This window comes from Cutaneotrichosporon oleaginosum (assembly GCF_008065305.1).
Source record: "Cutaneotrichosporon oleaginosum strain ATCC 20508 chromosome Unknown ATCC20508_contig01, whole genome shotgun sequence".
Lineage (NCBI taxonomy): Eukaryota > Fungi > Basidiomycota > Tremellomycetes > Trichosporonales > Trichosporonaceae > Cutaneotrichosporon > Cutaneotrichosporon oleaginosum.
This window is the reverse complement of record NW_027072170.1, coordinates 40,602-53,838: the sequence shown is the minus strand read 5'-3', so window position 1 is coordinate 53,838 and position 13,237 is coordinate 40,602. Positions and strand designations below refer to the sequence as shown.

Genomic DNA, 13,237 nt, shown 5'->3' with positions numbered 1-13,237 from the left:
CAGCTATGCACGCAGGTCGTCATTGATAGCACGGTAGTAAGGGATGCGAGACGCGAGGTATACTGGCGTTGATAGAGCACAGGGTAGGTGTATGTAGGTGAGTTTCCCGCACTGGGGCGAAATTCACCGTTCACAGCCACTTAGCCTTAGCCTATCCGCTTTCTGCGAGTCGTGCAGGTCGCCGCTTCACGAGCTACGCCCCCTACCACTTTCCAGCCGCCAATACAATGTCATATTTGCACGTACAACGCGAGACCTAAGAAAATGCGGCCTGGTCAAGCTCGAGCCCCAGTGTCTTGTAGAGCTCGTCAAAGTCGAGGTGCGGCAAGTCCTGGAAGCTTGCCATGATGCTCGCGACGGCATCGATGCCGTCGGCCGTCGGCGGCTCAGGCGCGGGTGGAGGTCGCCCTTGGTCAGAGGCCGGGAGACCGAGCGCAGTGAGGATGTGCTCCATAATGAACAAGGCCTGGCGTGCGCTCGCCCTGTTGTAGCGCCCGTAGATCTGCCGCACGGTCGCATGCAGTGATAAGAGAGCATTAACCATGGACGCGCCTGGCGTGCGGATGAACCACGCCCACTGCGACAAATCGAGGAGGAAAGCCGCAACGAGCGACATGAATGCGTTCATGGCTGGGATCAGCACCGATGGTCACGGTCATTGCGCGACTCACAGTAGAACAGAAGGTACCATGGGGCGGACAGCACTAGGGGCTCTCCTGTGCGTCCTTCGAGCACATGCGCAGTCTGGATGGCAGTCTCGATCACTAGACCCAGACTGATGCCAAAAGCGAGATGGCGTTGGCGCGACTCAACATACTGCACCGAGGTCATGGCCGAGGTCGGCGTGCCGGAGCGGGAGCGCTGTCCAACGTGCTCGCGGATCGCAGCAAGCATTACCCGACGATGCAGAAGGAGGCGTAGGGTCAGCCCGCGAAGAGCGAGCACTGTTGCAAGCGCCGAAGTGGGAGGGTGATGGGCAAAGTTGAGCTCTGGCGTGACCCCTTCGCTCCAGTGCGCGTACTCCTTCTCCAAATGGTACATCTGCGCCGTGACAGACGAGACAAACTCAGGAGAGGCGTTGCGAAACGATATTGGCGGGTTGCTGATCACATCGCTAAGCCCCCTGTAAAGGCGTCTGCAATCAGCACAAACTCCGACAGACGTGTTTCACATAGAGTCGCTCATGAAGCGAACAGGCATTTCCTGCTCGCCTGGCAATGGCGTAGGCAGCGGTGTCGAGAACGCATCAAAGCTGATCACGGATGGCCGTCCGATGGACACAGTAAGAAGGCTAAAATCAGCTGTACCCTTTCGCGCCAGCTCACCGGTCAAAGGTATAGCACGCCCACCACACTCGAGATCGCATTTCGCGTTCGATTGGGGCAAATCGCTCATTCTGGTCCTTGTCGTCTGCAATCAGCTACAGGCCAAAAAATAGGCACGCACGTAGTCCTACAGCGTATGCGGAGCGGATGGCATCTGAGAGTCAGTCACGGTATTGGCAGGGTTTCTCGTCGGTGATACGCACAGCCAAGCAGATCCCAACTCGTACCAGGACGATCAATACCCTGCATGAGCAGCGCGGCAATGAGCAACACCTGGACCTTGAGCGTGCTGTGTGGCCAGTCGAGGTGTTTGCGGAGCATTCTCAGTGCTAGCCGGTGTACTGGTATGGTAAGCTCCGGCCGCTATTCAGCCGAGTTAGGCTCACCGTCAATGCGAGTGAAAGGCGTTTCTGAGATGGATTGAACCAGGGCAAACACAACAAAGTGCAGAGCAATAATGGGCTGATTGCGCGGAACACGAAGAGGGTCGGGGACATGTCCAGGCTTATCCGCCAGCGTGTGGCGCGCGTACTCGGACGCCTCATCTTGCAGTTTCTCGTACGTGGCTTTGAGGCTGGCGCAGTCGACGAGCGGGTACAGCTGCCAGGTATGGCTTTCGAAGTAGTCAACCATGACCCGCGCTTGTGCTCGTGGCGGTAGGTCCTCGGGGCGGATGAAGAACATGTCGGGTAAGGGAGGCACCCCGAGAAAGCCGCCGTCTCCTCCATGTCCATTCTCGTAAAAATCGGTGTTGGTCACTGCCATGTCGTTCATTGGGCCCATGCACTGGTTTCCGGGGAGCAAGGTGTCCAGAAGAAGGCGATGGAATGAGATGCCCGAGAGATCGCCGAACACCTCGCCCTCGGGTGATGCGCCCCATCCAAGCCCGCCGCCCGGTTGGGGATTGCGCGGCGTACGCTCTGGTGCGAGGAGCAGCCCCATGCCATCGATAGCGGACCCATCTGCGGTGTTGCCTGGCGACAAGACTGTAGCGGTGGCGGGTTCAGGCCGCGCCAGCGCTGCGTGCATCTGAAATGCACTGCCGGAGAAGCTTGTCGAGCGCTCGGAGGGTACTGTACGCTGGCTAGCGCCGAATGGTCTGTACGAGCCCGGGCTTGGCCCTGGGTGAGCATAGTCGTCTCCGTCAGGCCCAGGGTAGTCTCTCGGCTGCAAGCCGCCGCTGTTTTGGGCGTACTGAAGGCGCTGGCCCTCGTCCACCGAGCTCGATGTGCGCGGTGTACTCCCATGGCGAACGTTGCTTGGGGGCGAGACATATGTAGAGTTGGGTGCTGAGGAGCGCTCCGGCCCCGACTCGAGGCGATGCAAACGTCGTTCCAGAGCAGCAAGATAGCTAGCGTCAATATGGATGTCTGTGGGCGGGCCTTACTCTTTGCTCACGACGACCGAGCCAGTAGGTGGTGCGCTCGAGTCTAGTGGGTACGAGCATTCGTAGCCGAGCTGAATACATGGGGTACATGCTGGGTGTATGCCATCGCACTGATGTTAGGCTGACTGCACTGGTGACTGCCCAGCCGGCACGCTGGACGCTGCCCGCGGTATTCCGATGATGAGATGGGGATGATGAAGAGAAGAGGACAGCTGCTAACCTTGGTCTTCTTGGTGCGGCATTGACCGCAAGCCTGGGCAGTGCGCTTGCGTTTCTTTACTGGAGCATCTGGGCTGTTATTGCTGCCTGTGCTTTGGAGGAGGTGTTGTGGAGGAGGAGGAGGAGGAGGAGCGGGAGGCATGGAGAGATGGCGAGAGAGATGGAGGTGATGAAGAGAGATGGATGAGAATGGAGCAAGATAGGGGATGAGACGGATCCGGATGAACCTCAACAGACTAAACACGGACAGGTCACTCAAACTCCTCTTCTTCCTTCTTCCTTTCATCCTCCTCCTCATCTCTGCGCCTCGCTTAGCAGATTTCATCATCTTCCTCCCTCATGGTCCCCACATGATCTCGACTCTCGGCCCTCTCCTGGCCCGCGGCTCTGTCCTGTGATCATGCTGGCATGCTGCGGATGCGGCTACTTTCCGTGGGTGGGCTTGGGCCGGTGGGCGGTATGGGCAGGCCGGCGGGGAGAGAGGCCCCGCGGGTAGGCACGTGGGGTGAGGGAGGGAGATGGTCAGCATGGTGAGCTCTGCATGGCTTGAGAGAGCGAGAGCAACACGTTTGGCTCGGCTCTTGCCGCTCTTTGCCTCGTCCTCCCGGCCCTCGGTGCTCGTTACCCAATGACGACGCCTCACACGATCACTCATTGCCAGCGCCCTGCACCTCGTTGGCTCGCTTGGCCTCCAGGCCTCCAGGTACTCTCACTCCGCTCCCACGCGATCTTACCCAAACGAACATTCCTGACCACGCTGACGAACTGACGATGAGGCGTTGATCACCGCATGCCAGCATTCCCGAGACAGATGACCACTAATAGTCCATTCCACTTGGGGCGAGAATGGGACTGGTGACTGGCACCTGACATGCCGACGATCTCACAGCTGCCACCCGAGTTCGGCACAGGCCCAAGTTTGCCGCGCGTGTTGGTCAACATCATCAGAGGTCACTTTGAGATGCTTCAGCACCTGCACACGCCTGCACTACGTGACATGGGTCGCATCGCGTCAGAGCGCTCAACTACGTCAGCGGCGGCATCCTCCCACCACGCCAAACGCTCAAACTTAACTCTACTCGACTACTGCTTGTTTTATCCACACTCTATTACCTCGCCTAGAGCTGGTTGTAGAAATCCTCCTTCTCGTTGCGGTAGAAGCCCAGCGAGGTGATCATGGGGCGGTCGTCAAACCGGTACAAGTATGTGTTCTGGGCGGCCGTGTGGCTGTACTTGTGCCACGAGGGCACAGTAAACGTGTCTCCCTTGATCCACTCGATGACCTTATCGCCGACCGAGGAATGCCCGCAGCCATCGATGACATGGTATACGGCGCTCGTGGTTTCGCGAACGGGCTCCGACGTCGCGCCCGCATCGAGCCGCTCGCACTGCGCACCAATGATCTTTGACACCTCCTGGCCCTCCTTGCCAGCCTCCTTGGACGTGTAGCGGACAACGGCGTGCGCACCGTTCGCGGCGTCGAGCGCCGCCTGCATCTCCGCCCACGGAAAGACGATGGGCGACGTCGGCGCGTCCTCGGCCGGATACCGCGGCTGCTCGTAGTGTTGCACGAAGTGCACGGGGAAATGCTGGAACTGGGGGAGGTCGAGGCCGTCGAGCCAGATCATGGGCGATGCCGCCGACTCGTTCCCGTGGTCGTGGTAGCACCACGTCGGCGTGAGGATGAAGTCGCCGCGGTGCATCTTGATGCGCCGCCCGTGGACCGCGGTGAAGCCTCCGTTGCCCTCGATGATGAACCGGCACGCGAACGCCGTGTGGCGGTGTGCTGGTGCTGTCTCGCCCGGCATCACAAGCTGCAGGCCCGCGTACAGCGTGTCCGTGGTATGTGGTGCCTCTGTGCATGTCAGTTTCTCCATTGCGACAGCCCTTGAGGTGTACACCACGACTCACCCATTGCGGGATTGATGAGCATCAGGACCCGCCGCTCAGCCTGCTTCTCCGTGACCAGCTTGCCGGCCCGGATGAGGTGTGGGCGCAGACGGGCGTACTCGAACTTGTGCGCGACAGCCTTGGGCTCGGGCGCCGGTGGGTTCAGCCGCCCCATCTTGGGCCACAGTGGCTCAATGCTCTCGGCCTTGATGTCGTTGATGAGTTGTTCTTGACTGTCATTGGCGACCTCGATCTCGTACTGCGGAGGCGGGGCGAGGGGGCCCGAGGCGGTTGCGGAAGTCGACGAGCCGTGGACAGTCATTGATGCGCCTCGTGTCGGTCAATGTGGCGGGTTGGAGCAAGGCAAGGGCAGACACGGGAGATGTGGACTTCTGGGCGCGTGTTGGATCTTCTTATGGGAGGACAGCGGAGGAGATTGAGGACGTGCAACTCGGCAAGTATTGCGGCATTCTGGTCGTCGGCGGCAAGTATTGCGGCATTCTGGTCGTCGGATAAGAAGGCATCAAGCCGCGGCGAAGCTGGACGCCGCAGGGCGTAATGCTCAGAGGATGCCAGTTGAGGCAGTGGCAAGTGTCAAGACCGGTGAGTGACAGAGGAGTGCGGTGACTGCCACATGATTACGGGGACGGATCGATTCGAGTGCCCACTCCGCGGGTAGATCGGATACGACTCCACATTCCCACCTCTCCACAACAGGTCTCTCGGTCTCTCGTTTCTCCTCTCCTCCCTCGATCGCTTACCTCTGGCCCACCACAGCCACGCGGACCAGCGAACCGAGCTTGCGCGGCGTCATGTGGCGCGTACAGTCTAGATGAACGCCGCAGATACCGCTCATCACGCGCTCACGCGCTCCACGCGCCACTACCGAACCGAGCATACCGCACTGTCACTATCGCAGCAGACGCCGCATCCACTTCCCCGTCATACCCAGCTGCTGTGTGTTAAGAACGCATCTTCTTTGGCTGCATGATTAACCACTGGCCCTCGCTCTCGCAGACATGACAATTCCGACTTCGACCAACCTCGCTCGCAGCGACGGCGGCACGCCACTCCACGTCGTCGTCGTGGGCGGCGGCCTCGGCGGTCTCAGCGCCGCCATCTCCTGTACGCTAGCCGGTCACAAAGTGACAGTGCTTGAGCAAGCCGCCCAGCTCGGCGAGGTACGTGTCCCTCTGCGCTGCTCGCTTGCTCGCTCACTGACCTCAGGTCGGCGCCGGCATCCAGCTCACGCCAAATGTGACGCGCCTCCTGCGCAGCTGGGGCGTGTACGACGAGCTGCGCGGGTCTGCCGTCGAGCCCGGCAACATCTGGTTCCGGCGGTGGGAGACGGGCGCGCCAATCGGGGTCACGCGCCTTGTACCACACTTCGCGGCGGCTTTCGGCGCGCCCTACTGGGTCGTGCACCGGGCACACTTGCACGAGGCGCTGGTGGGGCGTGCGCGCGCGCTCGGCGCCACGGTCGAAGTGCAGTGGCGCATTGAGAGCGTGGACTTTGATGCGCCGTCGGTGACGACGGCGGACGGCCGTGTCGTGCGCGGCGACATAGTTGTGGGGTGTGACGGGCTCAAGAGCGTCACGCGCCGCTTCTTCCTCGGCGGCGAGGACCCGGGGCCTCGCGAGACGCGCTTTTGTGCGTATCGCTCTACCGTGCCGATGGCGGCACTGCGCGCCGATCCCGAGCTGCGAGGGCTGGTCGAAAAGCCAGATCTCCACCTCTGGATAGGGCATGAGCGGCACGTCATGAGCTACCCCATCAGCGGGGGGGAGACGTTCAACATGGTGCTCAGCCACCCGCACGAGGGGCCGGTCGATCCCGCTGCAACGCAGGAGCAGCTCATCGCCGAGATGCGGCAGCACTACGAGGGATGGGACCCCAAGTGAGCGCTCCGGCGGCAGTGCTGATGCTGGCTCACCAAGATCATCCGCCTCATTGACAAGACTAGCAAGTGGAAGCTGATGGGATACGAGCGTCTCAAGAGCTGGGTGCACCCGAACGGGACGTATGTCATCCTTGGCGACGCGTGCCACGCCATGGTGAGTCGCCGCGCGGCGCCGCTGACCGCAGCTACCATACATGTCGCAGGGCGCCGCGATGGCCATGGAAGATGCTGCTGCTCTCGGCCGTGTGCTTGCCCGCGCAAGTGGCCCCAAGGACCTCCCAGCCCTCACGCAGCTGTTCGCCGACATCCGTATGGATCGCGCGTATGAGGTGCAGGGGCGGAGTGCGCTCAACGGGCGTATATGGCACTGTGAGTGGGCTAAGAGGGCACCAGATCTGATACCAGACCCCGACGGGGAAGACCAGAGGGCACGCGACGCAGGCATGGCCGCCACCCTCACGGGCGAGCATTATATCCGGAGCACTAATCAGTGGAGCGACCCGTCAACTCAGATATGGCTCTACAATCACGATGCAGAAGGGGATACGGACCGCTTCCTCGACACACGCTTGGGCACGAAGACTGCGCCGAAGTCGGGCGTGCAGGAGATGCGCGAGATGGGTTTACTGATGTAGCAGGAGGAGCAATGCACTGTCTGAAGTTATATTGCGATGGTTTGAGTCAGCATCGGAGGTGGTCTAAGCTATAATGTGGCCGACAGGTTCATCGTGCTCCTCATCATGATGTGCGGCACAATCAGTCTTCCATGCCATCCGTCTCTCCGAATCGGAGCCATCCCGAGTCGGGCTATCTCATGCACAAGTGCCTCTCCGTTCACTTGATCTCGCTTGTAGCAATGTAATGCCCGTGTGTCTCATGGACGACGTCATGGTAACGTACTCGCTTCCCACCTCCCGTCTTCTCCTGCATACGTATATATGGTGAGCATAGGCAGCCAGCATCTATGCTCCCCACGTCCCATCGCCATGTCCGCCTCCGAGCACCACCACTCGCACCCCAAGCACGAGGGCCATGTTTCGCGTCACCACGGCGACTCGGCCTCCAAGGGTCATGCAGGCGAGGGCCACATGGATGGCGGAAGTCACAAACACCACTCGGGGCACGACAGCGCGCACCATTACGGATCAGACGACACGGAGCACAAGATGGCGCAGCGTGAGCGGCAAGACGGGGCCTTTGCGGACCAAACCGTGAGTGGCGTTGGATGGTAGTGGGCTGACTGCAGAAATGAGGTGTTATAGGTCGCTTGAGTGCCAGAGAGAGCTGTGCGGCCTTCTTATGGCCGGTAGCAGCTCTTATCATGCACCATTAGGCTGTAGTATGTGGTTCATGTCAAATGCGCTCACTTTGGCGCCAAGTCCATATTTTGGCATTGTCTGGTGGCTTCGTTCTGCCCCGGTAGGTATTAAAAACTATCCGTCCATCAGTCACCGTAGACACGAGCGTGTATTAGCGCTGTCTAGATGGACATCCGTTAGCGCATAAGGCTATGGTTGGACTGAAGGGCGAGGAGGGGTGATCTCATCGGCGCAGAGTCGTAGAGGTGCCCAACATCAGCGATGGAAGGAACTTGATCCATTCCCCAACCCACCATTTCAGATCAGCGATTCCTCCTCGGGAACACCAACGACGGGAACCAACGAACGTTCCATCATTGACTCGAGTGTCTGCTCGCTCCGTCCGCAGATGTCGTCTCATCCGCCGATTCACCAACTGCCTGCCCTGTCTCTCGCTTTCTTGTTATCCCTTAAGCTCAGCATGTGTACGATGGTGAAGGAGTGACCGATTAGGTCTGTCGGAGTCGCCGCACGATTGGGCCGAGTCACAGGCACAAGAATGCCGAGGTGGGCAGATATCCGCTCTACACCAGTATTCCGTCAACCGTGCCATCGAGTCCTGATAAAGTCGCGTCTACAAGCGCCTGTCGCTCACCCTCACTCCCAGCACCTCGATGAGCGCCACAGCATCCTCCCCTGCCGCGAAGGCGTTTCCCAAGCCCATTTGGGTACGTAGTGATGACTGGCACACGGCAGGCGAGCCGTTCCGCATCGTCTCTGAGCTACCGGAGCAGTGCACGACTTCTGGCGCGACAGTCATGGAGCGCCGACTGAACATCATGGCGACGCCAGACCACCCCGTTGACGTGTTGCGGCGCGCGCTATGTCTTGAGCCGCGCGGCCACGCAGACATGTACGGCGGGTTCATCGTGCCCGCGAACGATGCAGGTGCGGCCTTCGGCGTGCTTTTCTGGCACAAGGACGGATTCTCAACCGCGTGTGGGCACGGCACGATCGCGCTCGGTTGCTGGGCGATTGCGACGGGGCGCGTCAAGCTCCAGCAGCCCGATGGCGTCACCGACGTCGTGATCGACGTGCCGTCCGGACGCGTGGTCGCTGCGGTGCGCACATGCCGCGGCCAGCCCGTGAGCGCCGATTTCGTCAATGTGCCCTCGTACCTTGTCGCCTCGGACATTGGCGTTCACGTCAAAAGCAGGGGCGTCGATGTTGTGGCTGATCTCTCGTACGGTGGGGCGTTGTATGGATTCGTCAATGTCCGCGCGCTGGGGATGACGATCTCACCTGCGGCACATGACGAATATGTCGCACTGGGGCGCGAAATTAAGGCTGCGCTCAAGGTTTCGGCTGCCCAACATCGCCACAACTACCTGTACGGCGTGTGCTTCTACGAGCCTCTCACCGAGGATCGGGACGAGTTGCACCAGCGGAATGTGGTTGTGTACGCTGAGGGCGCGGTGGACCGCTCGCCGTGCGGGTCGGGGACTGCGGCACGGACGGCGATGTTGCTTGCACAGGGTAAGCTCGGCGTTGGCAAAGGTCGCTTGCATCACACCTCCATCATCAACACGATCTTCATCGCTCGCGTGGACTCCGAGGTACCGAGTCCGACAGCCTTTCCAGCTTGCATCCCGCGCATCACCGGCATGGCCCACCTCATGGGCCGCAGTGAGTACTACCTCGACTGTGCCGACCCCACTTTCCCCGGGTTCGTTTTCCGTCCAGAATAATCAGATACGATGTACTACAGTTTATGCTTCAGTTTACAGCACCCAGGTGAACGCCCGCCGCAGACGTCCGCGGATACCAGGCTTGTCTGGCTCGTCATCCGCGGCCGTGTACACGTCCGTGACAAGGTCCATCTCCTCAAGGCGCACAAAACGTGTGCCCTTGATCCATTTCCACGCGACGAACATGACCAGCATGATAGGCAGCTCAATGTAGAAGCTGACAAAGTCGACGGGGCTGAACTTGGGGCTGAAGCAGCTCCAGCCTTGAACAAGCACGAGGACCGAGCCGAGTATGACGCTAATCCACGGGCCAAGCGGATACGTCCAGTTCTTGAAAGGGAGGAGGTGTGTCTTGCCCTGCCGATCCAGTGCACGGCGGAAGCGAATACTCGCAATGCCGATGCTAATCCAGCTCAGCTGGTTGCTCACGCCGACGAGGTTCTGCAGCCAGTTCCAAAGTTGCCCGGCGCCGATAAACGAGCTGCCGAAGCACAGGCCCGCCACGAGAGCTGTTGCAATTGTAGCGACCCATGGTACGCGCTGTCCGTTCAGCCGCGCAAAGAAGCGTGGCGCGTGCCCCTCGCTGCCCAGGGTGTACAACAGGCGGGCTCCGGCGAAGAGGGCGTGATTGCCTGCCGAGATGACTGACGTGAGGATGACTGCGTTGATAACGCTTCCGGCGGCCTTGGCGCCCGTCATCTGGAATACGATCGTGAATGGTGAGGTTGCGGACGACTTGGTGCTAAGGTTAGGGTAGTCGTATGGTACGTTCAAGCCGATGAGCAGCACAGAGAGGATGCTGGATGTCAGCCAGCACAGCAACGGACCCACTAAAAGAGCAGGATGCGCCAGAAGACGTTCTTAACAACGCGGGGCATATTCCTGGTCGGATTCTTGGTCTCCCCTGCCGTGATGGCAATGCTTTCCGTGCCACCGTACGCGAAAGATGCCGTGACGAACACGGAGGCGAATCCGCCGATGCCACCGACGAAGGGCGCATCGCCTTTGTTGAATATGCTGCCTCCAATGTACCGGTGGTCTGTGTTGGCGCCGCAGTTCACCGCAATGCCGACGAAGATGAACACAATAATCGTAATGACCTTGAGGAGACTCAGCCAGTACTCGACTTCCCCGTAGACCTTGACGGCCAGCAGGTTGAGCCCCAAGAGCACAAACCAAAAGATGAGGCTCAGCGCCCAGCCGGGGAAGTGGCTCGTCCAGTACTGAAGGAGGAGTTGGAGGGCGACGAGGTCGGACGCGGTCGACACGGCATCGTTAAACCAGTAGTTCCACGTCAAGGCCATCGAGTATGCGTCATCAACGAATCTTCCTACGAATGTGCAGAAGGACCCCGCGACGGGGATGAACGCCGACATCTCGCCGAGCGAGAGCATGGTCACGTACACGATGCCGCCTACGATCGCGTAAGCTACGAGCATCCCTCCCGGGCCACCCTTGGCCAGACTTTTGCCTGTCCCGAGAAAGAGCCCCGTCCCAATTGTCCCGCCGATCGCGATCTGCTGGTCAGCACCAGGGTGTGCCGAAGCGTACCATTTGCACCTGTCGAGCGCTCAGGCTGCGGCGCAGGTTGTCCGAGCTTGCAAAGTGCGCCGCTTTCACGGCGGGGACTGGCGCTACGGCCTTCTCCTCCGAGTCCAGGGAGGCCTGCTTCTCAACTGGCGGTTGTGCGTCCATGGTGGTGGCGAGTTGTCAGGCTGGAATAGGCGTGAAACCGCCATGGCAGCTATAAGTTGTTCAGCATCGGCGTGAGCTGACGATTTGCTGCCCGGGGAGGGCTGAATTGCGATTGATAACGATGGTGTGCTTGCAGCAATTGTCTATTTTCGTCCCGCCGAGCTCCCTGCAATTCCAGTCTTATTCATGCTTTACCGCGGCATCTCGTTCAGGTACATCACGTGCCGCGACCGTCGATGGCGTTTTCGAGATGCTTAACGGCTCACACCCTGTGGGAGGTATTCATCATCCCTTCATGCATGCATTGCGCTCTGCGAGTTCTGAGGCCGTATGTAGAACGATTGCCAAGGTTCAGTTAACATCCTGCCAACCAAGAGTGATGAGCACAGGGGATCGATGTGTTCCAACACCAGACTACAAAACCCTTCGCTCTCAGCCCGTCTTGGCAGTCTTCTGCTTAGGAGTTGTCTCAAAGTCCGAGCCGGGAGCACGCTTTGCAGGCGGCGTGAGTGTATTTTCATCAGTCGAGGCCTGTACGACGGGGTTGGCAGTCGGAAAACCAAGGGACGTGAACAGGAGGGAGGGTCTTAAAGAATCGGAGGACCAGCCGCAGGCGTCACGCTGCGACCTGGAGGAGGTGCCATGGAGCGGCCCAACACCGCCATGCGACGGTAAAGAATACGAGCGTATTGGAAGCGTAACAGCTTGATGTTGGGCGCACCGAAAGTTTCAGGAGGGTAAGAGATCTCCTTGCCATGAAGGCCGCGCGCACGGCGTTGATAAATCGTGACAAACAACTTATTGGTGGGACCAAAAAAGGAATGTCGTTGCCTTATGGCCATGTCGTCCATGTCGTCCATGCGGGCATCACACCTCTTTCTCTCTCCAGACTCTTCGATGCAGCGAGCTCGTCGGATAACTCCACCAGCTAGTCACATGGGCACCTCGTCAACGCCATAATCTGGTCGCACCGGGTCCGATGAGACCATGCACCACGTGCGGCGGGTTATCGATACTGAACTGAGGTGCAGCGGGGACTTGGCTGCTTGGCTCCCCCACCAAAGTCGCCGATGTCGGGGGTGGCGCCCGATCCCGTTCACCATTGGGTCCGAGTCAGTGAGTCGTCGCTGCTTCGACGGAGCGGAGTGCTGCAAGGCACCAGGGCCCAATCATCGAGGCCAACAATCGAGGACTTCGGTGACAGGACAAGCATTTACTCCGTGACCGAGTCGGTCAGCGCACGTCCGCATGGTCGCCGTCCGTGTCAGCTCTTATGCATCAGATGGTGGGGAACAGTGTGCTTGGCGCCCGCTCTCGGACCGACTCAAGCCCGGATTTAGACGCATCCCTCTGCGAGCCAGTCGAAGACACCGACAGCAGGTAGGACCCGGATACACTGCCGAACGCGAGTCATAAGTGATGGGCATGCGGGGCAGGCTGCACATATCATCGTTGCGGTAAAGTGCTTTCCTGAGGCGGGCCGAGGCGGGCGTAGCATGACGCAGCCAGGATGGGGCGTGCCATGATGGGCCTGCCGAGCCAAGCACTATCAGTGATGACTTCTGGACGCCAGACGGTTGGTGCAAGGTACACCACAAGCCGGCCGGGATGCCACCTTGGTCCCATTACCAGACACCTGTTGGCACCACCTGTCGTGAAGGTGCGTCGAGACTGCAGTTGGGCGGCTGAGTAGTAGCGGGTGCCTCATATCACACGTATCCGGCCGGTAAATCTCCACATTGTCGGAGCAGGAGCATGGCGTTTTTGCACGCAG

At 59.9% G+C, this 13,237-nt stretch overlaps 8 protein-coding genes across 8 annotated transcripts; 3 read left to right on the top strand and 5 right to left on the bottom strand.

The window, feature by feature from the left end:
* Positions 1–256: 256 nt before the first annotated feature.
* COLE_00026 (uncharacterized protein) lies at positions 257–3,073 on the bottom strand (the record flags this gene model as incomplete). Its single annotated transcript, XM_018426908.2, has 9 exons — positions 257–630; positions 672–1,135; positions 1,172–1,291; positions 1,326–1,410; positions 1,447–1,479; positions 1,529–1,666; positions 1,712–2,676; positions 2,713–2,822; positions 2,933–3,073. The coding sequence occupies 9 exons, from the start codon at positions 3,071–3,073 to the stop codon at positions 257–259; spliced, it is 2,430 nt and encodes an 809-aa protein (XP_018276516.1).
* Positions 3,074–3,268: 195 nt separating this feature from the next.
* On the bottom strand, positions 3,269–3,586 carry COLE_00025 (uncharacterized protein; the record flags this gene model as incomplete). Its single annotated transcript, XM_018419680.2, has 1 exon — positions 3,269–3,586. The coding sequence occupies one exon, from the start codon at positions 3,584–3,586 to the stop codon at positions 3,269–3,271; it is 318 nt and encodes a 105-aa protein (XP_018276517.1).
* Positions 3,587–4,049: 463 nt separating this feature from the next.
* Positions 4,050–5,143, bottom strand: COLE_00024 (uncharacterized protein; the record flags this gene model as incomplete). The annotated part of the gene is made up of 2 exons (XM_018426909.2): positions 4,050–4,786; positions 4,843–5,143. The coding sequence occupies 2 exons, from the start codon at positions 5,141–5,143 to the stop codon at positions 4,050–4,052; spliced, it is 1,038 nt and encodes a 345-aa protein (XP_018276518.1).
* Positions 5,144–5,840: 697 nt separating this feature from the next.
* COLE_00023 (uncharacterized protein) lies at positions 5,841–7,357 on the top strand (the record flags this gene model as incomplete). The annotated part of the gene is made up of 5 exons (XM_018425831.2): positions 5,841–6,002; positions 6,049–6,719; positions 6,750–6,876; positions 6,908–7,091; positions 7,128–7,357. 5 exons carry the CDS (start codon positions 5,841–5,843, stop codon positions 7,355–7,357), a joined length of 1,374 nt encoding a protein of 457 aa, XP_018276519.1.
* A 351-nt stretch (positions 7,358–7,708) lies between these two features.
* COLE_00022 (uncharacterized protein) lies at positions 7,709–7,954 on the top strand (the record flags this gene model as incomplete). Its single annotated transcript, XM_018426910.2, has 1 exon — positions 7,709–7,954. The coding sequence occupies one exon, from the start codon at positions 7,709–7,711 to the stop codon at positions 7,952–7,954; it is 246 nt and encodes an 81-aa protein (XP_018276520.2).
* Positions 7,955–8,694: 740 nt separating this feature from the next.
* On the top strand, positions 8,695–9,768 carry COLE_00021 (uncharacterized protein; the record flags this gene model as incomplete). The annotated part of the gene is made up of 1 exon (XM_018419682.2): positions 8,695–9,768. One exon carries the CDS (start codon positions 8,695–8,697, stop codon positions 9,766–9,768), a length of 1,074 nt encoding a protein of 357 aa, XP_018276521.1.
* Positions 9,769–9,801: 33 nt separating this feature from the next.
* On the bottom strand, positions 9,802–11,463 carry COLE_00020 (uncharacterized protein; the record flags this gene model as incomplete). Its single annotated transcript, XM_018419681.2, has 3 exons — positions 9,802–10,567; positions 10,600–11,285; positions 11,320–11,463. 3 exons carry the CDS (start codon positions 11,461–11,463, stop codon positions 9,802–9,804), a joined length of 1,596 nt encoding a protein of 531 aa, XP_018276522.1.
* A 932-nt stretch (positions 11,464–12,395) lies between these two features.
* On the bottom strand, positions 12,396–12,566 carry COLE_00019 (uncharacterized protein; the record flags this gene model as incomplete). The annotated part of the gene is made up of 1 exon (XM_018424067.2): positions 12,396–12,566. One exon carries the CDS (start codon positions 12,564–12,566, stop codon positions 12,396–12,398), a length of 171 nt encoding a protein of 56 aa, XP_018276523.1.
* Between the last annotated feature and the right edge of the window lie 671 nt (positions 12,567–13,237).